At 43.6% G+C, this 27,185-nt stretch overlaps 1 protein-coding gene across 5 annotated transcripts; it reads left to right on the top strand.

Annotated features, from left to right (window-relative positions):
• The first annotated feature begins 753 nt into the window (after positions 1-753).
• LOC135554088 (axin-1-like) lies at positions 754-26,467 on the top strand. Of its 5 annotated transcripts, XM_064986142.1 has the most exons (11): positions 754-937; positions 4,082-5,056; positions 12,352-12,498; positions 13,763-13,859; positions 17,449-17,586; positions 20,136-20,692; positions 20,835-20,993; positions 21,138-21,389; positions 21,824-21,949; positions 23,308-23,457; positions 23,716-26,467. In XM_064986142.1, exons 2-11 carry the CDS (start codon positions 4,161-4,163, stop codon positions 23,834-23,836), a joined length of 2,643 nt encoding a protein of 880 aa, XP_064842214.1. In that variant the 5' UTR covers positions 754-937; positions 4,082-4,160; the 3' UTR covers positions 23,837-26,467. The 5 variants fall into 5 exon arrangements, with proteins under 5 accessions (XP_064842214.1, XP_064842212.1, XP_064842211.1 ...); XM_064986140.1 differs by lacking the exon at positions 21,824-21,949 and having other exon boundaries at positions 754-919; XM_064986139.1 differs by lacking the exon at positions 21,824-21,949 and having other exon boundaries at positions 754-923.
• Positions 26,468-27,185: the final 718 nt, after the last annotated feature.

Genomic DNA, 27,185 nt, shown 5'->3' with positions numbered 1-27,185 from the left:
ATAATTCATTGCCTGTTGTAATGTAGTGGACGTATGGTGATAATAAACCTCTCTCTGGCTCTCTTCTTGTGTGACCTTCAAGGTAGATAAGCTGCACTCCACGTTCATATTCCCCGTGTGTTGATATTGATGTTTCACGGACATCTTCAACGTGAACTAACCACAGCACAGTGGCAGCAGGCAAACACAATAACTCCATTCTTCATTATTCTGTGCCAACCGTATACATAAAAGAACAGGGGCAAAGGACAACCACATTAAATTATTACTTGCCTTTTTGAATCTATATTCTCAAAACAGTTCCTTGGCAACAGTTCTTGTGAAAATATTGTAAATAGCATTCGTATAGAGACAGGTGGTCGACTGTCTCCTATTGCCACATCATCTGCTTTTACATGCAGCATTGTTCCTCTCCTCACAAATGTTCTGTTTATCTCTGTAAGAATATCGCTTATACCCCCCCCCCCCCCCCCCTGATACGAGCCTTTTCATTCGACCCTTTTCTGCCAAAGGATTTCCAAATAACGGTATAGATGTAGCATTATCATTCTAGGCTTTTGATTTGTTTAGGTGGTTTGATCAGGTTGTCTTTATTATCATCAACACGTGTGATAACATATATTGTCGTCTGGGTAGAGAAAGCCTAGCTACACTATAGAATATTTGAAGAGAATGCACATCATCCCTCTCCCTCCAGTTCAGGTCCCCCCCATTTCTTCTACACCGCGGCAGTATGTTTTTTGAACGCTCGTGGCGCTGTACATCTTCTGAACCACCACACAGACAGGAGTGAGAGACAGCCATGGAGAGGTGGAGAGCGGACTGTTTTCTTTGTTATTTTTAAACTCTTCCCATTCGCATCTATGACACGATTCAAAGTGAGCTGTACAAGCAAAGATTCCCGATGCACTCGAAAACGGCAAGTAGGTTTTCACAGGTGAAGTAGAGTACTTTTTTTCAGCTCATGGTTTGGGATTGCGGTAGCCGGAGATGATATGTGCCTTCGCTTTGCTGTGTGTGTGTGTGTGTGTGCGCGCGCTAGTCAATTCCGAGATCGAGTGTTCTATCTCGGCTGCGTCTTTTATCGATTCTGAATAATGGTGGGGTGTTGGTCGTGAACAACTCTGAACATTCATTACCTAAGATACTTCCATTTTAGTAGGCAAATAGTGTTGCAAAGTTGTGTACTAGTCGGTCGGCTGCGGAAGGGCCTGGCTGTGTGTACGGAGTTTGTTTCTGACTCCCCTCCCCCATCCGTTTCTGCTGCTGTGCTGCTCATACTCAGAGGCCAAGACATGAATGCAATGAATGTGGTGATCACTTCAAAGCATTAGGGATGGTAGGGAATGGGTGTAGTAATACAGTTATAGTAGCGACAGATTACACTCTTTGGAAATGTACGTGTATATTACGAAACTGAAGACTGCAACACAGTATTTGTCAATGTGCGCATGATAATACTTGCACGGTCTACGTGCTCACAGTTGGAATCATATCACAGCCTGTTCTTGATAATGTGATCTTGCTATTTTGGTAAATGTGCTACTACGTAGGCTACATTGTGGTTTTAATAGAATGTCAGCATCAATATTGTTACTTTTATTTTGTTCCAGTATAACGTCAGCTTCCCAACGTGTTTGTTACGTTGTTGCTGGAAGGCTATGTTGCTAAGTTAATTGATTCCAACTGTGTTGTTTTGGTATTGTACACAGTGAAAGTTGAGAATGAAAAACGAATCCCATCACAAATTCACATCTAAGCTTTTCCCCCTGAATTTTAAATTGAGCCGTTTAATTGATGCATTAAAGAGGGGAACTTAGATTTAGGGTTTGATAATGACATGACCGATTGCATATAATGTTGATGATTACACAAATCATTCTGAGCAGTTGGCTGAACTAATGCCCAGTGGTCAAAGCAGTTGCCATTAGCTAACGTCCACGCCTACTGTGTCTATAAAGATCAAATTCTTATTTTACAATAAGACCTCTCAGGTAGCAGGCGCAGCACGTATAACACACAAATAGGTGAAACAATATCATAGATAGAACAGTCAAAAGTACACACAATGCCCAGTCAGCAAGAGATTGAGTAATGTGCAGCATTTAATTAAGAGGCACTGGGAAAACACATGCAGTTATCAGTTAAAATCTCAGACAGTTTGTTTTTAAAAGTACCAGTTGGCTCAAAATAGCATAGCTTTAGTGTTTTGTTTTGTAGCATGGTCCAGTCTCTAGCAGCAGGTAATTGAACAGCATTTTCACCAAAGATACTGAGTGTCTTGGGGATTGCCAGGTTGATGTAATTGCTGGATCTCAGGTTGTTGTATGTGGTGTGGAGTCTTAGTATAGTGAGCTGAGATAAAGGGAGTTCTTGCCGAGGAGGGATTTGTATATGAATGTGAGCCAGTGAGTTTTATGTCATACATGTAGTTAATGAATGACTATAAGTCACAGTGATGGGTTTGGAATGGGGCACTAGTGACAAAGCTTATGGCAAAGTGGTAAAGTACGTCCAGTTTATTGAGGGTGGACTTTGGGGCCATATTGTAAATGACATCACCACTATCCAGGATGGGAGTATTGTCATTTGGACCATGGTGTGTTTAGCACTGTGTGTGAATTAAGATTTGTTCTGGTAGAGAAAGCCCAGTCTGGACTTGACCTTTGCTTGAAGATTATTGATGTTTGTGTGTGGAACAATAGTGCCAGATACCCAGGTATTTGTATGAGCTGACATTCTAGGTCAGTTGGTGTCTAGATAGATGAGGACATTCTAAAGATATTGAGATCCTTGAAATGTAACATTTAAAGAGAAGTACTACTCCTGCTACTAGAATTGAGCATATCCCATTTTTGTGTAGATTCATCATCTCCATCAACGTGAAAAGGAGAGATTAAGTATAGTTAGTGTTTCCTTGCACTGTGATGTGTAAAATACACTGTCTGTCCACTCCATAGTTCCCGGACAGCCACAGGGGAGGGCCACTTCCTCCAGGTCTCCAGCAGGGACTGAAAATATTTGACTCAAGGTCGTCCTCTGATATGATCAGTCGGAGTGCCTGCCTGGCTGCATTCACCACACACAGCAGCCATGGTCACAGTCACGGCAGATTGGGCTCTGCCTGCACCCCGCAGTTCCTCTTTTAACCTCCAGAACGCTCTGCCCTTGTCGCTCTATTTCATGCTCAGGGTTGGCTCCTGTAGGACACTGCTCGGATCTGTGTCTGTCATCAGTGGCCTCAAGTGGAGTTTTTGTTCTTTGTATCCTTCACATGACACATGTCAAACATGCATGTTTATTTTCAACAGTGAAGAGGGGTCGATGTGCACATCTGTCTCTACTTACAGAAAAACAAAATAAGAACCCTGACAGTATTAAAGAATGAAAGGAAGAGGCACCCTACTACTCGGTGTCCATAACCCTTTTCCGTTCAATTATTTTCAGCCAACCATCCCAAGTCAGAAATACATTCAATAGGATTGTGATGAAGCAGTTAGGCTATATCTGAAATAGTGTTCTTTATTTTCGCTACCGCTGTATTTTATAGAATAGATTTCATTCACACTAACGTATAGCCTAGCTGCAGTTCAGAAACCCAACAATAAAAATATATTCTAGAATCTTCTGATGTTAAGGTATTGCTGTAGGGAGTCATTCATGGAACGTGCTAATCTGTGTGAACACATGACACACAGATCACTTTTTTTCGTGAGTATCGATTTCTTCAATGCCCTTTGCTTTAGGGGATATTGAATTTTATTTCTTAGTAGTCAAAATATTTTTTCAACCTTTTAAATGGGTGCTATCGATGTGAGCAATGAAATAATTTATGGCATCTCTGTTTTGGCAGGATTTCTTTTTGAAATATTAGACTTGTGTGAATTCTATGCTTAGACATAGATATTCAGTCTGCTTTTATTTTCTCAGTATTGAATGGATTTCCAATTTGTCTCAAACGTTTGTTCTTTTTTACTAAGTTGACAAAAATGAGATAAACGTCTGAGTCATTGCCTGTGGATACATTTAAACGTGTGTTTAAAGCTTCCACTCATTGTTTATTTTTGTATTTTTCTTACAGGAGAAATTCGTTCACGGTGGCATAAGTAGAGGGGTGGATCTGATCGTTCTGCACTGTGGGCTGTACTGGGACGGGGTGTATGGACGCTGTGAACATGAGCGTGGGCGACAAGTTGGGGGGTTACCTGGTGGATCTGGGGGGCAGCTTCACTGAGGATGCCCCCAGACCCCCGGTCCCTGGGGAGGAAGGAGAGCTGGTATCCAGCGATGGACGGCCCTACAGCCACGGCTTCTATTCCTTCAAGAGCCTCAAGAACGAGGCCTCCACGGCCACGCCCAGACGACCTGACCTGGACCTGGGCTATGAGCCGGAGGGCAGCGCCTCCCCCACGCCGCCCTACCTTAAGTGGGCAGAGTCCCTGCACTCTCTGCTGGACGACCAGGATGGTATCCACCTGTTCAGGACGTTCCTCAAGCAGGAGGAATGTGCCGACATGTTGGACTTCTGGTTCGCCTGCACTGGCTTCCGGAAGCTTGAGGCCAACGAGGGCCAGGGCGGGGAGAAGAAGCTGAAACTGGCGAAAGCCATTTATAAAAAGTACATCCTGGACAACAATGGAATAGTCTCGAGACAGATCAAACCGGCCACCAAGAGCTTCATCAAGGACTGTGTGATGAGGCTGCACATTGACCCGGCCATGTTTGACCAGGCTCAGACTGAGATTCAATCTATGATGGAGGAGAACACCTACCCGCTGTTCCTCAAGTCAGATATCTATCTGGAATACACCAGGACTGGGGGGGAGAGCCCTAAGCTCTACAGCGACCAGAGCTCTGTCTCTGGGAGTGGGAAGGTTTTACCAGGGTATTTGCCCACGCTGAACGAGGACGAGGAGTGGAGATGTGACCACGAGTTGGAGGAGCAGCAGGAGAGTGATCCCACTCCCAGCAACCGGCTCACTCAGAAGCTGCTTCAGGAGACAGCTTCCCAACGCGTCACCAGCACCAAGAGATTCCAGGACAGTCACGAGTACAGGTAAATCCTCTCTCTCTCCAGTCTCTATAACTATCTAGCTTCTCTGTGCAAGTGCTGAATTAGAAATAAACTTGTCCTCCCCTCTCTGTCCGAGTGCTTGTCCTCCCCCCTCTGTCCGAGTGCTGCCTGAAGTTGGACATGAAAAGTGGCTCTGAGTTTAGCACAGTGGACAGCTTAAGGTGAGAGGAATGCAGTGCAGGCAGAGGCCTTTAAGTACCTGTGATGGCGAGGCAGGGGTCGAAGGGAGAGCATTTGCTGGTTGTTAGAAGGTGGAGGCAGACGCTCTTTGTGTTCCCCACGCAGGTGTCCCGTGAATGGCAGGCTTTTCTAGTGGAAGAAAGGTTCTCTCAGAGAAAAGCTCAACATGATTTCTCTTTTGACTGTGGAAAATGGAGAAGTCTGGTTTAACTGCAGCCGAAAGTCAAAGGAAGCACTCCCGATATTTCTCTTCTGGATGACTAAAATAGGATTGTAAAAGTATGGTCTTGTTTATCTGTCTTCCATTCTTTAATCAATAGTAATATGATGCTTATGTTATATTTGACAGAAACCTTTGTGTCACAGCCTTGTGTCATTTCATTTGCGCAGAATGGGATTGTGCGATGTGACTGACTACTTATAACTCTAATCCTCGTCCTGTTGGAACAGAAACAGCGCCTCTGGGCTTTTTAGCCCACTATGCAAAGGATTAGGCCTCCAAATGTTCCTGCCAAAGTCTGCGAATTAAATATCAATCTCTTTTTTTTTAAAGACATATTCACACATCTCTGAATTTGTTCCATATTGGTCACTAAGCAAAGCTGCTATCATCACCAGTTGTGAGAAGGATACGCGGAGGGATTTTCCAGATTTATTTAGCCTTGCTCTGAAATATGTAAGAACACAGCATTTTTACTTTTCAGATGTGCTTAAGGATATTCACTGTCGGCATTGTCTGGTGCAGAGATTGAAGATTGCAGAATTCTATCCCTAGAAGTTGACCCACTTTTCTATCAACAGTCTTCGACAAACCTTGACATGTGCAGAAGATGCAGTAGCACTCTGCAGAGAATGTGTTGAGGAGTTGTGGTTGCGGGGCTTGAAGGACTTGAAATCCGTCTTCAATTAGCCTGACTAAAAAAAGTCACGTTTCCAAGTCTTTGTTTTAGTTTAAGACTAGTGTTGTGATTTTGGAAATGGGTCTACTCAGAAATAGCACATTGTTTAGACTATTGGCCTATGCTAAGGAATATTGTTTTGTCTGACTTCAGTCTATTTGGATGCTCTGAACAGTGTTTTTAGTATAGTTATAGTGTATAGGCCTTTATGCTGCCTTTTCTCATTTCCAGCTGGCCTATAAATGTGACAAAATGAAAGACTAGGCTATTTTAAAACCACAAACACTCCCCACTCCACCCTGCTTCTGATTGTGTATTCTATGGCCCCTGGATATGATTTGCTTTAATTAGTGAGAGCAGTGCATTTTTTGAGGTTGTTTTCAAATGACTATTTCATTAGGTCTAGTATTTGGCGGAAATTACAAAAATATTACCCTCCATTTTTAAATAGCCTTTTAGCATCACCCTTCGGGGTTTTGTGCAACTAAATTTTGCAGCAGTCAGATGTCTTTTAATGTGTGAAGACCAGAAGCCAGGGAATTAAAAGGGAGCAGCTCTGCAAGTGAAGATGAATATGGAGAAAAACAACATATTTTTTTCACAGTTGTGTAGTAATGCACAAAACAAATGTTGCGGGATATTTTGTGCGTTGTTCTCAGACAAGCAGGTGATGGCCTCATCCAGTCACTGTTCTTGTAGAGACAAAGCTCTCTGAATATGTGTACGTGCTATGATGAGCATGAATACACATTTTATATGAACCTGAATATTCTGAAAGACTCATTTCAACCTGTCTGTCAACTCGTTCAATTCACCCCTGACTCATTTTCCACCGGGAACCTTTCTCCTGGTGCCCCTCCTCTCTCCAGGTCTTCCTCGGAAAGTAGTTTAGATTGTTTACCTCAATGACAATTTCTGGTATGAACAGGTTAGATATATAACCTCCATTTTTATAGAACCATATCATCTTCATAGTAATTGTAGAGAGAATGTAATGAGTAACTTAGCTGTTAGCAGGTTTGATTCCTTCACCTACAGTCAGAAGTTTACGTACACCTTCGCCAAATACATTTAAACTCAGTTTTTCACAATTCCTGAGATTTAATCCTAGTAAAAAAAATCCCTGTCTTAGGTTAGTTGGGATCACCACTTTATTTTAAGAATGTGAAATGTCAGAATAATAGTAGAGTGATTATTTTCAGCTTTTATTTCTTTCATCACATTCCCATTGTGTCAGAAGTTTACATACACTCAATTAGTATTTGGTAGCATTGCCTTTTAAATGTTTTAACTTAGGTCAAACGTTTCGGGTAGCCTTCCACAAGCTTCCCACAATAAGTTGGGTGAATTTTGTCCCATTCCTCCTGACAGAGCTGGTGTAACTGAGTCAGGTTTATAGGCCTCCTCGCTCACACACACTTTTTCAGTTCTACCCACAAATGTTCTATAGGATTGAGGTCAGGGCTTTGTGATGGCCACTCCAATACCTTGACTTTGTTGTCTTTAAGCCATTTTTCCACAACTTTGAAAGTATGCTTGGGATCATTGCCCATTTGGAAGACCCATTGGCGACCAAGCTTTAACTTCCTGACTGATGTCTTGAGATGTTGCTTCAATATATCCACATAATTTTCCTGATGCCATCTATTTTTGTGAAGTGCACCAGTTCCTCCTGCAGCAAAGCACCGCCATGATGCTGCCACCCCCGTGCTTCACGGTTGGGATGGTATTCTTCAGCTTGCAAGCCTCCCCCTTTTTCCTCCAAACATGACAATGGTCATTATGGCCAAACTGTTCTGTTTTTGTTTCATTAGACCAGAGGACATTTCTCCAAAAAGTACAATCTTTGTCCCCATGTGCAGTTGCAAGTCTGGCTTTTTGATGGCGGTTTTGGAGCAGTGGCTTCTTCCCTGCTGAGCAGCCTTTGAAGTTATATTGATATAGGACTCGTTTTACTGTGGATATAGATACTTTTGTACCTGTTTTCTCCAGCTTCTTCACAAGGTCCTTTGCTGTTGTTCTGGGATTGATTTGCACTTTTCACACCAAAGTACGTTCATCTCTAGGAGACAGCGCGTCTTCTTTCTGAGCAGTATGATGGCTGCGTTGTCCCATGGTGTTTATACTTGTGTACTATTGTTTGTACAGATGAACATGGTACCTTCAGGCATTTGGAAATTGCTCCCAAGAATGACTTAAGGAGGTCTACAATTTTTTTTCTGAGATCTTGCTTGATTTCTTTTGATTGTCAAGCAAAGAGACACTGAGTTTGAAAGATTGCCTTGAAATACATCCACAGGTACACCTCCTATGGACTCAAATGATGTCAATTAGCCTATCAGAAGGTTCTAAAGCCATGACATAATTTTCTGGAAATTTCCAAGCTGTTTAAAGGCACAGTCAACTTAGTGTATGTAAACTTTTGACCCACTGGAATTGGGATACAGTGAATTATAAGTGAAATAATCTGTCCGTAAACAATTGTTGGAAAAATTACTTGTCATGCTCAAAGTAGATGTCCTTATCTACTTGCCAAAACCTATAGTTTGTTAACAAGAAATTTGTGGAGTGGTTGAAAAACGAGTTTTAATGACTCAAACCTAAGTGTATGTAAACTTCCGACTTCAACTGTATGTTGCTGTGTATGGGCAGGGCTTTGATAAACCAATCGGTGGTGATCCAGGGGTGGCTGCACTCCAATGTAAAGGGGAGTGACAAAGGACCAGTAATTATTCTCTCAGTCCAAAGAAATGCCCAAGTCATTGGAACAACAAAAGGCCCTACATCTAATGATTTGGCATTGAGCTTCGATCACTGTGCATCAGGAGGACATTTTCATTAAGTTTTTCAGGCCAAGGGTATTCAATGATGATGTTTTGATGGGCTTTCTGAGAGGTATGAGTAATGTTTTGGCCAGTGCTGCTGTTGCACTCGGGTATTTCCTCATGTTCATCGAAGGTCATCTGGCCTACTCGTCAGCCGTAAGAAACGTGATGAATCCATTTGATCCATTTACAGCTGTGCACCCACACTGTCATAGCTCAACAGCAGCAAAAAAAAATCAACCATGATGAAACCAGTGTTGGTTTGAAAGCATCTCTCACCTCCGGCTCCATCTCTTTGCTCTCTCTCTCTGTGATTCTGTGAACATTGGCATCATGGCTGCTGCTTCAATCATGAGAAGATTCTAGATCATGGGCTTGAGTGCTGCCTGGGAATAATCATCAGAGGCTGCAGTAATCCGAGAGCTGCTCGGCTCATAAACCGATGCCTCACTGCCAGTCAGTAGGATGGATGGCCATGGTTCAGGTTCTGGTAGGAGGCTGCCATTTTCCACGTGGTGCCCTGAAGAGAGAACACAGACGGGTTTTAGAATTGGAAGCCCTGGTTTCTAGGAGGCAGCAGGGGAAGCAGGCTTCCAGGTCAAGGGGAAACCCTGGTAGAAAGGAGGCTTCCTGCTTGGCGCGCTCCCGTGCCGTGCACACTCCTTAAAACACTGTGGCCTCCTGCAGCTGCCCCTTTCAGTTGCATTTCCTCTCGTAACGCTCCTTCCTGTAAATTTAATCCCACTCATTTGAAACCATGGCCATGTAACGTTGTCGTTATCTACAACCACGTTGCACCGCAGCCACAAAATGTACATTTCTATGCATTGACGGCTCGTATTGGTTGGACTTGTTTTTGTTTGATAAATGTAACACGAGGGATGCCGTCATGGTGTGGGTTTTGTTCCTCAAAGCAGTTTTTTTTAGAGCATCCGGAGCAAAGAAGTTTTCTCCTCAGAGCCTCTGTTTTGAGAAGTGAATCGATTTTTACTACTCAACTTTTTTTTATTTTTTTTATATGGAGTCATTTTTGACTTCAATGGAAACTCACTTTTTTTTGCAAAATTGCTGACTATTCCAAATGAAGTACTTATCTGAGCTCTTTCCCTTCTATTCTTAGTTGTTCACGTTATGACATTTCATGTTTTTGTTAGATTTGGCTTGTAAGCTGAAAGCAAATGTCATGCATGTTCGCCATGGGTAATTCAGTAGACTTCCTTTGAAGGGCAGATTATGTAATGGCTTACTGCTGACAGTGCTTATGGACCGAAAATGCAAAAAGGCCATAAGCATCATTTTAATGACTAGAGTGCTTTAGTATTAAACTTTAATCTCTTTTCCAGTGATAAAAGCTGATAGGACTTATAATTGATGGACAGGACTCTGTTCAGAAAGCATGACTGTACACCTGTTCTTTACGAAGATTAGACCTGTATTTATTTCCATGTTATGTTGAATAGGAAGTGAGGCACGTTTCTGTCTTGTTTTTTTTTTTTTTCTCTGGGGGAAATCTGCCTCCGGGATTGTCGAGAAATAGTCTCTTTCTTTTATTGCTCTTTGCCGAATAGTTGAACACCACCTTGATATGATCCTGTCTGAATGTGACGGCAGAACCACTAGCCTCGGTCCTGTCATTTATAGCCAATAACAACGTTTCCATCCATACAGTGTATGTGAGTAAAGTCATACAGTATAAAAAAAATCAAATAACAGCTGTGATGGAAACAGGAAGTTTCAGTACAATTTTCTAAACGCTGACAGATAAGTTGTTAGTTTGACATGCTGGGATCTTTTTGTTTCGGTAAAATGTTATGTGAGAAATGGTGGTGGAAATGCCTATGCGCAAATATGTAATAGCCATCATATCGAAGTAAACTTGGAGTCACTCGATCACGTGTGTGTGTGTGTGTGTGTGTGTGTGTGTGTGTGTGTGTGGTCCCACTACGACTCAGGAAACAACACACTTTTTATTAGGCTACAGAGGAAATAAGTTACGATGAACTTCACAGGGCGGTGAAAGTGCATGGTGATCTTGATGCTCCTTTCCAATAAATGTTGAGGGCCTTATTCTGGTGACTTTGATTGATCAATGCTTGACTGCCGTTTGACAAAAAAGAATATAAAAATATTCTCTGTGATATCATCATGTAGACTAGCCTACCGCAGAGCCTACTCAATCTGTGTCTGTGAGCTGTTGGCTAAAGCATCAAGACCAGACTAGTCACATTTAGCTATTTAACGCAAAATGTTTTTGTGGCGAAACTGTCGGTAGGGTTGAAAATGCGATGGGAACCACGTTAAACATTCACATTTTATTCGGAAAGCCAAAAATTGATTTTATTTGTGTGTGTGCACTACGTCATCATGCGCTGATTTAAAAATATATATATCCGTGACAATTCAGCTTGGTGGAAACACCACTGGTGGGAAAATGCGCGTGTTCACTTTGTGGATTTAGGAATATTCACATGGAAATCTAGTTTATATCGTCATTTTATTCGATAGATTGGCAGTCTAGTTATGACACATATGCCATCTTCCGCCACGACTGCCATTGCTTCTCAAAGAGAACCAATTGCAATTTGTCATCTCTAGACATATTAGAATCTCATCCCTTTACTTACATAATGTAGAACTAAAAGACATTCTTCAACCACTCTCCATTCTTCTCTTAATCCAAACTGATATACCACTTCGCAAAAGATTTTCTTTCTCTTTGTTTGGCTAGAATATGGGCTGACTGATAGCCAGTCAGAAGTAGCCTGGGTTTGGTTTGGTCTCTGGTAAGACTGAGAGCTTCAGAGTTCCCAGGGAGAGAGCACGCACGGACCACTTTAGGGATCTTTTTCAGTTTAAAGATGAAGAGAACATAGGCCTACCCAGATCTATAATGCATGTGAAGGGAGCAGTTGAGGGAGGTTGAGTCAACGATGGAGGCTGTGGTGATGCGATGCCTCCAATAAGAGGTAAATCAGCATCTCTACTGTACCTACCCTTAGAAACCCCCTGAAGGATATTCATTATGTCAATGTGGGTGGTTTGGTGTGAAAGGCGTGTATTACTACAGAGATACTACAGTAGTCTTATTTGGAAATGTTCCTTTTGTTTTATATCTAAATGACATTTACATTGTCACTCAGTTCTTATCGGCTCTTATCCAGAATAACTAACAACGTCCTTCCCTTTTAATGCTACGATAATACAGTGCAATAATCTTCATGAAATGTACATGCGTGTGTCTCGTGTGAACCTCACTCTATTGTTTAATGGAGCTAATACACTCTGACATCATTGATTGTGTTATATCACGTGCTATGTATTGTTAATGACTTTGCCTTAATGCTATCTCTCTGAATGTTGGCGTTTCTTCCAGACGCGTGCCGTGGCGGGAGCCTGTCAACCCATACTATGTCAACACGGGCTACGCCATGGCCCCTGCCACCAGCGCCAACGACAGCGAGCAGCAGAGCATGTCCAGTGCCAGCGACGTAGACACACTCTCCCTGACCGACAGCAGTGTGTACGTACTCACACAGCCTCCGCATCACCTCCCACTCACACACACATACACACACACAATCGGTCAAACTGTAATAGTACATACCAGAAGTAAGGGCAGAATGCCTTCGAGAATGAAGGTTAGCTTCCCCGTTCCTTGCTTTTCAGCATGAGGACCGTCACAAACAATTTTCTGACATGTGAGTGTGTGGGTATAGAAAACAATAGTGGGAGTGTGTTATTTTCAATTTCACCCATGCCCAGTATATCTGAGCTCTACCTGGGTCGTATTCATTAGGGCACACAGTAGCAAAACGTTTTGGCACAGAAAACAGAAACAGGTTTCTCATTGAACAAGTTCAGGTAGTCCCTCTTTTTGAGTATGTTTTCTTCCGTTTGGTGCCGAATGAATAGGGCCCTAGTCTGACTGTAGTGCCTCCTGCTGCACGCAGACTGGTGCCATTTCCCCCTGTCTGTCTGTCACTGGGAGCAGCAACACATCTCTCTCTGCTCCTCTCCTCAGAGAACAGCCGTCTGTTCATTACCCACGCGAATGTTCGCTGCTAAATGTCATTACTTATGCTAATTATAGAGCTATAAACTGGGAGGTACGACAGGGCCAAAGTATGTCATTTGAAGGCATGGACCTGTTACCCTTTTAAATCAAGTTTCCCGAAATTCTGAGGAAATGGTGGAGAATTGACGGTGAAAGGTTGAGTAGATTTTGACAGGCTCTCATAATTGTGTAAAAGGAGTCGGTCCACAATGAATAAAAAATCAAATGTTATAAGCCTACATCTTATATGACACCACATTGCCTGACAACAGTTTGTTTCAGGGTAAATGTATAAGCAGCACCTTTGGAGGATCCCATGTTGGACACAAGCTGTTATTTAGTTCAGCAATCCTCTTTGTTCCGCCTTAGCGGGAAGCAGACTGTTTCCTTTTAGAGTAAATCGAGCTAGGATGTGTTGGCAGAGGGAAGCCAGAAGACCGGAACAGGTGCTGTAAGTTCAGAGATGGCACGGGGGAACGCATGTTAAAGAATCATCAAAGGCTGCTCAGCAGGACAAAAACATGTGTCTGAAGCAGGTTAGATTAGAGGCCATTATCTGCTGTTTGTTCCACAGCTCCTGGAACAGACGAGACAAACCCAGCAGGGCCGCTGAGACTTGGGATAAAACAGTTCTTCGTGTTGGTGTCAGCGACCACACCAGCTTCAAAGTAACCTATGAGTTTTCTAATTTTGAATATGTGTGAAATTGTCCTTTTTGTTTTTGTTCCAGAGATGGGGTTCCACCATACAAATATCGCAAACAGCATCGACGAGAGATGCACGAAAGTGCCAAAGCAAATGGCCGTGTGCCACTACCTCATATTCCTGTAAGTTAACCTTGGTTTAGCTGAACACACACACCCCCCTACACAAACAAGTACGCACACATACCTGCAAGAACCCCACTCGCTCATCAAATACTGCGGACTTGGCTGTAACCTGGTATTCTAGAACCATCAGTCTCTCTCAAATGTTCCCATCTCTCCACCTTCCTGCATTTGTAAGATGCCTGACTGCATCTCTCTCTGGGCCCGTGTAGGTTGTGTGAATAGCTCATAGTGAGGCTTGTGCCTAGTGCTGTCCCCCGCCCTCAGCTGTCTGTCTATGTTGAAGCCCATCAGACAGCAGTGTTTCTCCACTGTGGCAGTCCCGCCTCCCTGCGTGCCTCTGCAGCTCCCTACAGGAGAACTCCCATCCTAATTGGGCCTTGGAGTCAAGAGTCATGTTTAACAAGACTCTCTCCTTCACATTAGGATGCATGTATGCTTTTGTGTAAAATATTTTTATTTTTTTCATCGACTTCTGTTTTTTGGTACACAGAATACAGAATAATAAAGAAACAAGCTATGCATATCAGAATAATGGAAACGCTGGCTGTCTTGTCCTTGATTTATTCCATTTTTGTCTAATGGATTAGTCCCTGACACATACTGCAGTGGTAATGAAGAGACGTACCAGTATTCAGACAGTCCACATGTTGTTACGTTACAGGCATGTTCTAAAATGGATTAAATAAAAAAATTATCCTCATCAATCTACATAATAATGACATTTTTGCAAATGTATTAAAAATCAAAAACGAAAATACTTTTATTTACATAAGTGTTCAGGCCCTTTGCTATGGGACTTGAAATTGAGCACAGGTGCATCCTGTTTCCATTGATCATCCTTGAGATGATTCTACAACTTGATTGGAGTCCACCTGTGGTAAATTCAATTGATTGGACATGATTTGGAAAGGCACACACCTGTCTAAATGAGGTCCCACAGTTGAAAGTGCTTGTCAGAGTGAAAAACAAGCCATGAAATCGAAGGAATTGTCCGTAAAGCTCCGAGACAGGATAGTGTCGAGGCACAGATCTGGGGAAGGGTACCAAAATATCTTGGTAGAATAGAAGGTCCCCAAGAACACAGTGGCCTCCATCATTCTTAAATGGAAGACGTTTGGAACCACCAAGACTCTTCCGAGAGCTGGCGACCTGTCCAAACTGAGCATTTGGGGGAGAAGGGACTTGGTCAGGGAGGTGACCAAGAACCCGATGGCCACTGACAGAGCTCCAGAGTACCTCTGGAGATGGGAGAACCTTCCAGAAGGACAACCATCCCTGCAGCACTCCACTAATCAGGCCTTATGGTAGAGTGGCCAGACGGAAGCCACTCCTCAGTAAAAGGCATATGACGGCCTACTTGGAGTTTGCCAAAAAGGCACCTAAAGGACCCTCAAACCATGATAAACAAGACTGATGAAACTAAGATTGAACTCTTTGGCCTAAATGCCAAGCGCCACATCTGGAGGAAACCTGGCTCCATCCTTACTGTGAAGCATGGTGGTTGCAGCATCATGTGGGGATGTTTTTCAGCGGCAGGGACTGGGAAACTAGTCAGGAATGAGGGAAAGATGAACGGAGCAAAGTACAGAGAGATCCTTGATGAAAACCTGCTCCAGAGCGTTCAGGGCCTCAGACTTGGACGAAGGTTTACCTTCCAACAGGACAATGACCCTAAGCACACAGCCAAGACAACGCCGGAGTGGCTTTGGGACAAGTCTCTGAATGTCCTAATTGCTGCCAAAGGTGCTTCAACAAAGTACTGAGTAAAGGTTCTGAATACTTATGTAACTGTGATATTTCCGTTTTTAAAATAAAAAATAAATAAAATAATAAATTCTGAAAACCTGTTTTTGCTTTGTCATTATGGGGTATTGTGAGTAGATTGATGAGAAAAATGTAATGCATTTTATAACAACTCTGTAACGTATCAAAATGTGGAGAAAGTAAGGGGTCTGAATACTTTCTGAATGCACTGCATACACTGAGTGTACAAAACATTAGAAACACCTACTCTTTCCATGACAGAATGACCAGGTGAATCCAGGTGAAAGCGATCAGCCCTTGTTCATGTCATTGTTAAACCCACTTCAATCAGTGTAGATGAAGGTGACTATAGATTATGTGGATTGTGTATATGTGCCACTTCAGAGGGTGACTGGGCAAGACAAATATTGAATTGCCTTTGAACAGGGTACGGTCATAGGTGCCAGGCACACCAGTTTGTTCAGGAACTGCAACCCTGCTGGGTTTTTCACGCTTAACAGTTTCCTCTGTGTATCAAGAATGGTCCTCCACCCAAAGGACATCCAGCCAACTTGACACAACTGTGGGAAGCTTTGGGGTCAACATGGGCCAGCATCCCTGTGGAACTCTTTAACACCTAGAGTCCATGCCCTGATGAATTGAGGCTGTTCTGAGGGCAAAAGGGGGTGCAACTCAACATTAGGACAGTAATTCCTAATGTTTTGTACGCTCTGTGTACACTCATCACTTATAGAGGGTAATAGCCACAGTAGAGAAATAATTTCTACAGTCAGGTCTTCTAATGGCCATAAAGGTACTCTGGGCTGTTTGTGTGTAAAGCTTTGTCTGTGTTGGGTAAAATTAATATGAATCCAACTGAAACCAAATTCAAAGAGAAAATAGCAGTCAGAGCTGGAGAAATATCCGGCTTTGTAATCAGCATGTGGACGTATCCTGTGTGCTTCAGTGGGGCCCTGAGTAAAACGGCCCTCTACAATATTTAGGCTATACCCAGAATGTACTTTAATCTCTGTTTGCTGGATTACTACAACAATGCACCTTACAGTCTTGAGTTGTGTTGGGAATACCAGCTAAGAGCTGCATATTCCCATCATCTTCCTTTTGATGAAAATGTGCTTCACTCTGCTGCCTGTGATTAAACATGAAATGATGGGGATTATTTTGAATGGACAATCACCTTTTTAGAGTTGAAGTCTGGTCTGTGGTTTCACTGTGTTTTTCCAGACGTGGCGTGTAGCTCGGACACTGTTAACCTTTATTTATCTGGGCAAGTGGGGCACAGTGTCACGCTGCGACGGGTCGATCTGGAGATTGATTTCGGTGTTTTCTTTTTTTTTTAAGCGGCTATTATAAAAGTCACTGACCAACAAAAGTTGTTTATGGCTGATATTTGACTATCTTGTGCTTTTTCTCTACCTTTGGAAGTACCCTATGTTGAATGCCTGCAGCTCACATCATACATTCTGCGTAGCAGGCTATATCAGCCTATTCAAAGCCTTAAACCATGTCAAATCAGACCTTTGTAGGTACCACATTAGCTGCTAAGCAGTAGTCTTCTTGACTTTGGTTTAAGGTTGTTGTTTTGGCATGTTCATTTCCATTACAGGTCCCCTGTTAGCGTTTCCCTGATAAACTGTAGACGTGTCTTTCCTACCGTTTTTCATTTTCTCCCTTCTGTTCTATCAACAGAAGTGAACAGCATAGTGGCCACGGGTTTGACCTTCTTTTTTTTTCAGGAGAAAACGGCTACAATGTTATCGGCAAATGGCTACCGGTACAATTTGAAATGAACTGGAAATTGTGTGTTTTCCCCCTCTGTTAGCGCACCAACCGGATACCAAAGGACATTCACGTGGAGCCGGAGAAGTTTGCGGCAGATCTGATCAGCCGGCTGGAGGGAGTGCTGAGGGAGAGGGAGGCCAAGGAGAAACTGGAGGAACGGCTGAAGAGGGTCCGACTGGTACGTTGTTGTCCACAGAAGTACCACCATGCTTGTCGGTGTGAACCCTCTCCCTGGTGGGGCACTATACTACTCATCCTCTTAACAACCTCTTACCATGTTCTCTACAGCTGTTTGTCTGGCTGTCTATCAGAAGGTACACTGTAATATCTCTGTTGTTTGAAAGGACCGGGTTGATTAATTCAAAGGAAACCGACATTATTCCATTATGAATCATTGATAGAAGTGTGGCTCTGGCCTATCGGGGATCCATCCCACTGTTATCCTGGATCCCTTTTGTCTCTGGCATCAGATGGAACACCTGTAGACAGCCTGAGCCACTTGTGAGCCTGGCGCACTGTAATGACTTTGTTTGAAGTCAGTTGGAGCGTGAAGAAATGCCTGCGCTCACCGCAAATGGAATCTCTTTCGGTACACAGAGCCAGGTCTTAAGTCTCACGGCAGATATTTTATGTCGTTTGGCCCATATGTAAGAGGAGCCGCCATCATGGAACAGTAGGTTTCTCTTTATTGAGAGCTGGTGGCAGACGGGAGTGACAAATAGTGACTCTATTAACTGATATTCTTACCTAAATCAAAGGTAAGCTAGTACCCCCCCTTCCCCTTCCATTCCTCTCCACTGCTCTCTTACCTGGTATTCATCCAGACTTACACCCTGATCTCACTGAATGTGGCCTCAATCCAATGTTGATTGATGGAGAGGTCACATGCGGTCTAGGCTTACTCCCTCAGTAGTGTCTGAAAGGAACGGGTCAATATAGCAGGATAGCCTGTCATATTGCTGTTGACTGATGAAATAATTAGTCGTAAATTATACAGAACCTTTAGGATCAATGCATTGTTGCCACTGAGAGAGAAATAACTTAATAGGCGTTTTTCACTTTACTTTTCAACGCTCTGAATATTGGCCCACCTAATGTATAATTTACATGTTCAATAGCAGCAGTACGTTCCACTTCCCTGAGGTGAGAGTGAGTGAGAGAGACTCAGTACCTCACATTCATTAGCAGATGCCTTTTAGCAGGATGGGCTCAGCAGGTCTGGATCTGGCCTCATTTTGGCACGAACAGGGTAACTGAGAGTGCAGAGCAATGGCCTGCACAGCTGCTCTGAGCCAGAGACCGAGAGCCAGGCCAGTATCTGCTCGTGCCAGTCAGACCCTCATCAAAAAGTCCTTAGCTCCCGCCCAGGATTCCTCTACCTGGAGTGAGCATCAAAGCCTCCACCACATAAATTGCCCACTGTTATTTGCCAATGATTCCCATGTTGAAATGCCATCAAAGGCGCGTGGGAAGGGTGATGCGGTGAGGAGCCAATGGGGGCTGATGTGTTTTAGTTAGGGAAGTGGAAGACCGAGTCCACAAATCCTTAGCAATTCAGTTAGTTGCAGAGACAGAGACAGACCTGGTGAAATGGCTGTAGGTGTCATACAGTTAGTTACTATGGCTGTGCGTGCCATACAGTTAGTTACTATGGCTGTGCGTGCCATACAGTTAGTTACTATGGCTGTGCGTGCCATACAGTTAGTTACTATGGCTGTGCGTGCCATACAGTTAGTTACTATGGCTGTGCGTGCCATACAGTTAGTTACTATGGCTGTGCGTGCCATACAGTTAGTTACTATGGCTGTGCGTGCCATACAGTTAGTTACTATGGCTGTGCGTGCCATACAGTTAGTTACTATGGCTGTGCGTGCCATACAGTTAGTTACTATGGCTGTGCTTGTCATACAGTTAGTTACTATGGCTGTGCGTGTCATACAGTTAGTTACTATGGCTGTGCGTGCCATACAGTTAGTTACTATGGCTGTGCGTGCCATACAGTTAGTTACTATGGCTGTGCGTGCCATACAGTTAGTTACTATGGCTGTACTTGTCATACAGTTAGTGACTATGGCTGTACTTGTCATACAGTTAGTTACTATGGCTGTACTTGTCATACAGTTAGTGACTATGGCTGTACTTGTCATACAGTTAGTGACTATGGCTGTACGCATCATACACTTAGTGACTATGGCTGTACTTGTCATACAGTTAGTTACTATGGCCGTACGCATCATACACTTAGTTACTATGGCTGACTGCACCTTTGTTTAGGAACTAGTACATAGCAATATAATAGCTTGAAATACATTGAGCTATTTAATTGTAGTAAAAATCAAGGGTCTATTGAGAGGTAAGATTATGCTGGCAGACATGATGTAGAGCGAAATAGCTTTGCACCACACAGGGTCTCGTGGAAGTGTGCCATCTGCTGGTGTGACTGATTGGAACAAATTGCCTTTTGAAATTACTTTAGCAGTTGTTCTTTCACAATGTGGTGAGTTGGGGCTCCATTTATTTTCTTGGAAAATGACCAGACACTGAAGCTCATACATGTGGGTTGTAATTGAGATATGTCTCAATGTACAGCACAAATTAATGTGTAGGATATATTTGTGTATTATATACTGACGTGATCTCTGATATGTCAACTTGTAGTATTGCTGTTGAGTTGGGTAGTAACCATCTGCAGTATATTTAATGATTGTTTATTTTTCTTTCTGGAAGGAGGAAGAGGGTGAGGATGCAGACATCTCCACAGCCACCTCGTTCTCCAGTCACAGACTGCCCCCTGGTGCCCACCCACAGCACTACAACAACCCCCGCTACTCTGACATTGGCTACAACGGCCTGGCGCTGCGTCCTGACGCCCACGAGGAGAACCCCGAGAGCATCCTGGACGACCACGTCCAGCGAGTCATGAAGACCCCCGGCTGCCAGTCCCCGGGCACCGGCCGCCACTCTCCCAAGTCCCGCTCACCCGACGGCTTCCCTGCAGGTGGCAAGGTGCCCGGATCTGGGATGCCACTGCCCACAGGCCCGGGCAAACACCCAGCTCGGCAGGGGCCCAAGGGGGAAGCTGCCAGCCAGCAATACCACCACAAACACATGCACCACATCCACCACCCGGCCGGAGGGAAGCCCAAAGAGCAGGTGGAGGCTGACGCAGCCACGAGAGTCAATGGTAACTTCCACTGGGGGATGGAGCAGCACAACTATGGGTCCAAGTCTCGCAACTATGCTGACGGCATGGGCCCCAGCCCGATGGATCCTATGGGCTACAGGTACACACAGAAACACACAGCCTCTTCATGTCTCTTTGAATTATGTTTTTAGTTCTTCCATGTCTCCAATGTTTTTTTTTTGTGTTTTTTTTTTACACTTGCCATTAACGTCATTGTCATTTTTATCACGCAATTTCCGTAGTAGCAAAGGTAGCACGCTATCGAAGCGGCCATTTAAGAAAGCTGAGGAGGTGCGGACCTTTGAGGTGCCCGTGCCTCCGGAGGACGTGGAGAGGAACCAGAAGATCCTCCAGTGGATGATGGAGGGAGAGGCGGTCCGTAACAAGAAGAGCCCCTACGGGTGAGTTCCGGCTTTATGGGTCTTTCCCACGTAGGGAATCAGTAACGTACAACCACAGTGATGCAAGTCATTTGAATTAACACTGATCTGTATTATGGGGGTATGTGTACATTTGGGTCAAACAATGACAAGGATGTCTCCCAGGAGCACCACAGGGTCCAAGAAAACCCCGTCGAGCCACGAAGTGTCGCGGCCCAGCTCTGTGGAGCGTCCCGGGGCAGTGCATCCGTGGGTCAGCGCCCAGCTGCGGAACAATGTACAGCCCTCACACCCCTTCATCCAGGACCCCACCATGCCCCCCAACCCGGCCCCCAATCCCCTCACCCAGCTGGAGGAGGCTAGGAGGAGACTGGAGGAGGAGAAGAAGAAGACGGGGACCTTACAGACCAAACAGAGGTGAGTCGGCGTTACCTGGGGAGGAAGGGAGATGTTTCTGTCACAGCCTGGTTCTTCATGTCATGTCTATCCATCCGTTGTATTGTTGTAGTGATTGTGGCAGCCATGTGACTGAATCACCAAACATCCTTTTGATAATACAGCAAAAAATGAATAATGTTATCGAAAAGTAATGTTTGTGCTGAAACAGCAAATGTTGGGGTGAGCTGAGGCATGACAGGGTCTCAGACCTCTAAAGAATGAAATATTCTTCCCTTTTTTTCCCCTTCACATTTCTCACTGATCAAACCCCATTTTGAGTAGCATGATGCACTGACCAACCTGGTTTGACGTTTTCATTGCACATCTGTGCATGATCCCTGGTGTGTGTATCCTGGTTGGTGTGGCCCTGTGGCTGATCGGTGTCTAACTCCCAGGGTTGTTGGGTCCTTCAGGTATGTGACGGAAGTGATCCAGCGGGGGCGCGCTGCCGCCAGGCCCGTACTGTTCCCACCGCTCGGCGTGGTGCCTGCCGTCTCTGACACGGAGCTGTCCGAGTACGTCCACTCTGGTTTACCCCAGTAGCCCTTAACAGCCACCCCATTGGTCACAGCAGCACTCAAACCCCCCTTCCTATTGGCCACAGCAGCACCCCACCTCACCACCTCTTTCCATGTCTATCACCAGCAGCATCCAGACCCGACTGCTCTGTATCTGCACAGCCAAGCAAGAGGCCTGTCTGTATGACTAGACTCCATAGAGATTAATAGAGGCGTATATGTTTGATTACTGGCATTAATACTTATATCCCCATAATCTAGTAGTAGTTTCCTGTACAATAACATATGTGTGTAGTTTAGTTTTTTGTCATTTAGAAATTCATATTTGATCTGATTATTTGCTTATGTTTGGGAGGGGATTAGAAAAGTCAGTCTCACCTCTTCAGCCATTTCTTCGTCAGACAGTAATCCATAGCTGCAGGGTGAGGGCTAAAACAGTGGATGACCGTGAGAATGATCATACCTTTGGCTTCACACTGGTGGGATGAGAGGGATTAGAATGACATTAAGTGGAGAGAGATGGGGAAGATAGAACTGGAAGACAGGGAGGGAGGTAGTAGGAGGCAGCAGCTAGGGAGAGGCGCGTACCGTAAGCTGCGTTGGGCGAGAACGCACAGCTTTGATGTTCTCTGTGTGAAGCTGCTGTTTGTTTGATGTCCCGTGGCTTCTTCTTCCGATGGACAGTTTTTAGTGATGTAGGGGGACAGGATAGGCTGCAGTAAGGAGCAGATGAAAGCCGGGCTATCCTGGCATAGCCCCTGGGCTTCTACAACCCCATCCTATCACTGGGCCTCCACCACCTCACCCCACACCATCAAACCCAACAACAGGCCCAGGGGCATGCAGTTGGAACACTACTTACTGTGGTAGCCTGCTCCCTGCTGGTAGCATTTGGGCATAACACCTCTCACCTCTTCACCTCAATTTGATAGCATTTTAGAGGAAATCAATGGTGTAAAGTCTCACATTGTGGCTCATGAAGTATTCCAATCATGAAACCGATTATTTGAATTTGTTTGTCAAACAAATTTTTGCATTTATTGGTTGTCTCCTTTTTGGCAGACTTCTGGAAATCAAACTAAGGTCTTCCACTCGGGGTCCCCGGCCCCCTGGTTGATTATGCTTCGCCTCCTAAACAGTCATTCACTGCATAGCAACTCTGGTGGCGCTCACAGCCAAAACATTTCTACGTTGTAAAGAGGGAGGATGAGTGACTTGAAATCTTGTTTTCGTACATCAGATTCTGACTGAGAGGAAATTATACCTCAAATGATCAGAGCTTGGAGTTCTGCTGAGGTCTTTGAAACATCTCATGCACAAGATGAAAGGAAAACTTGACTTGACAAATTGAATGAGCCTCTTGCTTTGTTTGTTTGCAGACATAAAGTGACGAAGAAGCCCGCGTGTGAGAACATTACAGTGGCCTACTACTTCTGTGGGGAGCCCATCCCGTACAGGACGTCGGTCAAAGGTCGCATGGTCATGCTGGGCCAGTTCAAAGAGCTGCTGACTAAGAAAGGAAGCTACAGGTGAGGTCACTACTCTACCTGGTGAGGCACAGGGAACTAGATTTACAGGATGATGTTATGTAACATTTTAGTCTATTAAACTCTGAATTCCTTGAAATTGAATATCACGTTTTTGTTGTGTTTATGGTCATCTGGAAAAGGATGAACCACATTCCAAAGTCAATTTTTTTGTCTTGTGTAAATTTGGTGAATAATAAATCAAGCTTTTTCAATGAACTTGAACTAACAACCAACTGTTCTCTATCCAACCGACTCTAGGTATTTTTTCAAGAAGGTAAGCAATGACTTTGGGGTGGTGTTTGAAGAGGTACGCGAAGATGACGCCGTCCTGCCCATCTTTGAGGAGAAGATCATTGGGAAAGTGGAAAAGATTGATTGACATGGAGGTGGAGAGGAAGGAGACGTTCACAAAGTCGGCCTGCGATGGCCCTATCGACGGATGAGCTGTTCACTTGAGAGAGACGGAGAGAAAGTGTTTGATTAGAGGGAGGATTGGCAGGGGAAGAAAATGTACGGTGTAAGTCGCTACAGGAGGGAATGGATGAAGGGATGAGAGAATGAGGAGACGAGTGCATAGTGGTCACTGTGGTAGACCCTTATGACTCCAAGGCTTTCATATCTGCTCAGTGCCACTGCATTGTGCAGGCAGAGTAGGAAAGCATTGGACAACAACAAAAAAAAGCTGACATTCTCTCCTTCAGTGTCTTTCTGAGTGTAATGTAATGTAGCATTGTACAATTTGACGAGATGGAAAATGCTATGAATCTGCTTACTAAAGCAGCATATTATTTTTGATATGACGTATCAGAAGGTATCCTTTCTAATGTAAGCGTGTCATTTTTATATGTGTTGGTACCAGATGTGTACAGATTGTCTGTTTTAAAACATAACGATAAAGTTTTATATTATCTATTTAAATATTTGAAAAAGCGGTCGTTTTAATCCTATTAAAGCAGTGGCGCTGTTCCAATTCGACGAGATCCAAGTGTTTTGACAGGGCTGTTTTTCAAGTATTGTAGGAACTATTACACAGCCCCATGTTCTACCAAGTGCTTTTAACAGGAACACTCAACCTTGCCAGTCCTCTAAAGTTAAGTGGCATTGAGTTGTCGTGCTGCACTTATCACTGTATTATGCATTAGTGTCAATGGTGCAAAATGAAAAAGGAATGCCTTCTTGATTCTGCCTTCATGTTTTGCGTTTTTCAATTAGGAAGGGACATCCCCAGCAGTAGCTCGATCTGTGTCCAATGTACTGTACTCTGCGGTCTCTTAACTTTCCCCATAGTGTACGTATGTATGCACATTAAATACATTTATTATTCCCATACCTGCAGACATCTGCCAACTTAAATTGATCCCCACTATGTTCAGTAACTCAGATTTTGCTACATTTCAGTCTTAATTGTAGCAGATTAGGGCAGAAAATAACATCTTTGTTCAGAGATAATCACAACCATTTGTGTACATGCTACTGACAGTTCAGATCCAAATTCTATTTACAGCCTAGAGCTTTTGTTAGGCATTTAAGACCATAGTAAAAGTCTCCTGAAGGTTCATACACGGGTGTCTGTGTAGAGAAAGGGTCTGTGTGCGGAAGTTTGTCACCAAGTAACTACCGCACTCAATAGAGCGTTGATCGTCTAATGTGTGTTCACATGCATCCAGAAAGGCTCCTGACCCCATGGTTTCACACTGGACAATGAAAGGACATAGTATATGCTTACCTAGTAAATATATCACAAATACAGCTGAATAATGACTTGTAGCCTTTCATAGCTCTATAGAGCTGAATTTGGTGCCTGGCAGAAATTGTCTCTAGAAATAACTTTAGTATGAAATGATCTACTTTTTTTTGATAGGTCACAATACACCAAAGAGAACAGTAGAAGTCGATATGTTTGTCATCCCCTTTTCTCTTCTTTATTTACCCTCATTCACATGGGTACTCTTTGATTATTCTCCAAATCCCTGTGTTGAAGTGGAATTCTCTTGTACAATTTTCTAGGGCAGGGCTCTCCGAACCCTGTTCCTGGAGAGCTACCCTCCATGTAGGTTTCCACTCCAACCCCAGCTGTAACTAATCTGATTCAGTTCATCAATCAGCAAATGACTACAATCGTTTGCGCTAGATTAGGGTTGGAGGGAACCTGCAGGACGGTAGCTGTCCAGGAACAGGGTTGAAGAGCCCTGTTCTAGGGCGTTGTGCCGGGGGTCAGTGCAAGGCGGAATGTGCTAACCGTTGTGAATTAGGATGGTAAGGACCTTTTTCATCAGTGCTGTATTGCTGGGTGTTGTTCTGTATCAACACCACATATAAGAGGACGATCTCCTTTTCTGAGATGCTGTTTTTGTATTTATTTAGATGGATATTTTTAAAGAATCTGTATAAAGTTAACATACGTAGTGGACAACCCTCTATTGTTTCTGTTTAAAGATTTGAATAACCGTACTTTATGTTTTTATAGCGAGAGGCATTTACTCCATGATCTTTGACAATATTGGTACTCAGCCATCATCTGTCACGCTACAATGTAGAATTTGGCTCACTTGTTATAATTATTATTAGATGTTCACTGTCTGTATGTATTACCAATGGAGGGCAGTGATCCTTACTGTGAAAGCCCCAAAGTGAACTTCCCCCCCCCCCCCCCCCACACTTCTGGTCAATGAAATGTATATAACGACCATCACAGAGTGCCTTTTATTGCCATCCTCTCATGTCATCCGCTATGTGATTCTCAAGTGTTACCAAGGCCTTGCTTTTATATTTTTATTTAGCGTCTTACAAAGGATGTTCTGTTCAACTGTTTCCTATGTCACACCTCACTTTGGATAGAAACGTTTTGTGTAAATATGTAAAAAAAAAAAAAATGTACATGTCAACATCCAGCAATTCACTTAGGAGATATTCAATACCCCGGACCTGTTTCTTCGTGCCGAGTTGTGCGGTTATCATTTAAAGGTACTTCAACAATGAATACATGTAATAAACCTGAACTTCTCCATTACCTGTAGTCATTCAAATGTGTTAACTGATTTTAAAACTAACACTTGTGGGTAACACTATAAACTACTAAAAATACTTAATATCCTATTAAACTATACTTCACTATAATGTGTTACCCACAAAGTAGAGTTACAATAAATAAAAAATCATCAGTGTTTGACTGGCACAGCTTCAACTGAAGATGGCAGTCTTGATCCGCTGGCATTGTGAGCGTTGCTTGAAGTGGGCTGGTTCTCACCCGTACTGGTTCCTGTACCTCAAGTGTTCTACTGCTTGACCACTGGGAACCTCTTATAGAATATTGGCTCTAGAATAGGACACCTAAATCAGTACTGTAGCCTATGGCAGTCCATGGCCAGCAGAGTGAGAGAAGCATTTGCTCGTGTGAGGAGTAGATTCTCAAACCTGGCTGAGATAACAGCAGTTTCAGACAAAGCCTTTGATAATGGTTCTGGAGGTGAACTTTGGAGAGTGTGGCTGTTGTCTGAATAACGGTTCAGGCTTCCAGATTGAGGTGATTCATTGGAACATTGCTACAGAATCAAATCTTTAGAATAAGAAACAAACTCTTGATTGACTCTTGTTGTGGATTGTATTAGAACAGCTTTGCATTTTTTTGTTAATGAGTTTGAATCAAGTTTGAAGTATTTCAAGTCTAACTACAAAGGAAGATGTTGCAGTTCATTCTTGTCAGTTAACAATCATTAACTGTCTATTGA

The sequence above is a fragment of the Oncorhynchus masou genome, chromosome 14 (assembly GCF_036934945.1).
Source record: "Oncorhynchus masou masou isolate Uvic2021 chromosome 14, UVic_Omas_1.1, whole genome shotgun sequence".
Lineage (NCBI taxonomy): Eukaryota > Metazoa > Chordata > Actinopteri > Salmoniformes > Salmonidae > Oncorhynchus > Oncorhynchus masou.
Note: the sequence above shows the minus strand (reverse complement) of the source record. Positions and strands in the feature narration are given on the sequence as shown.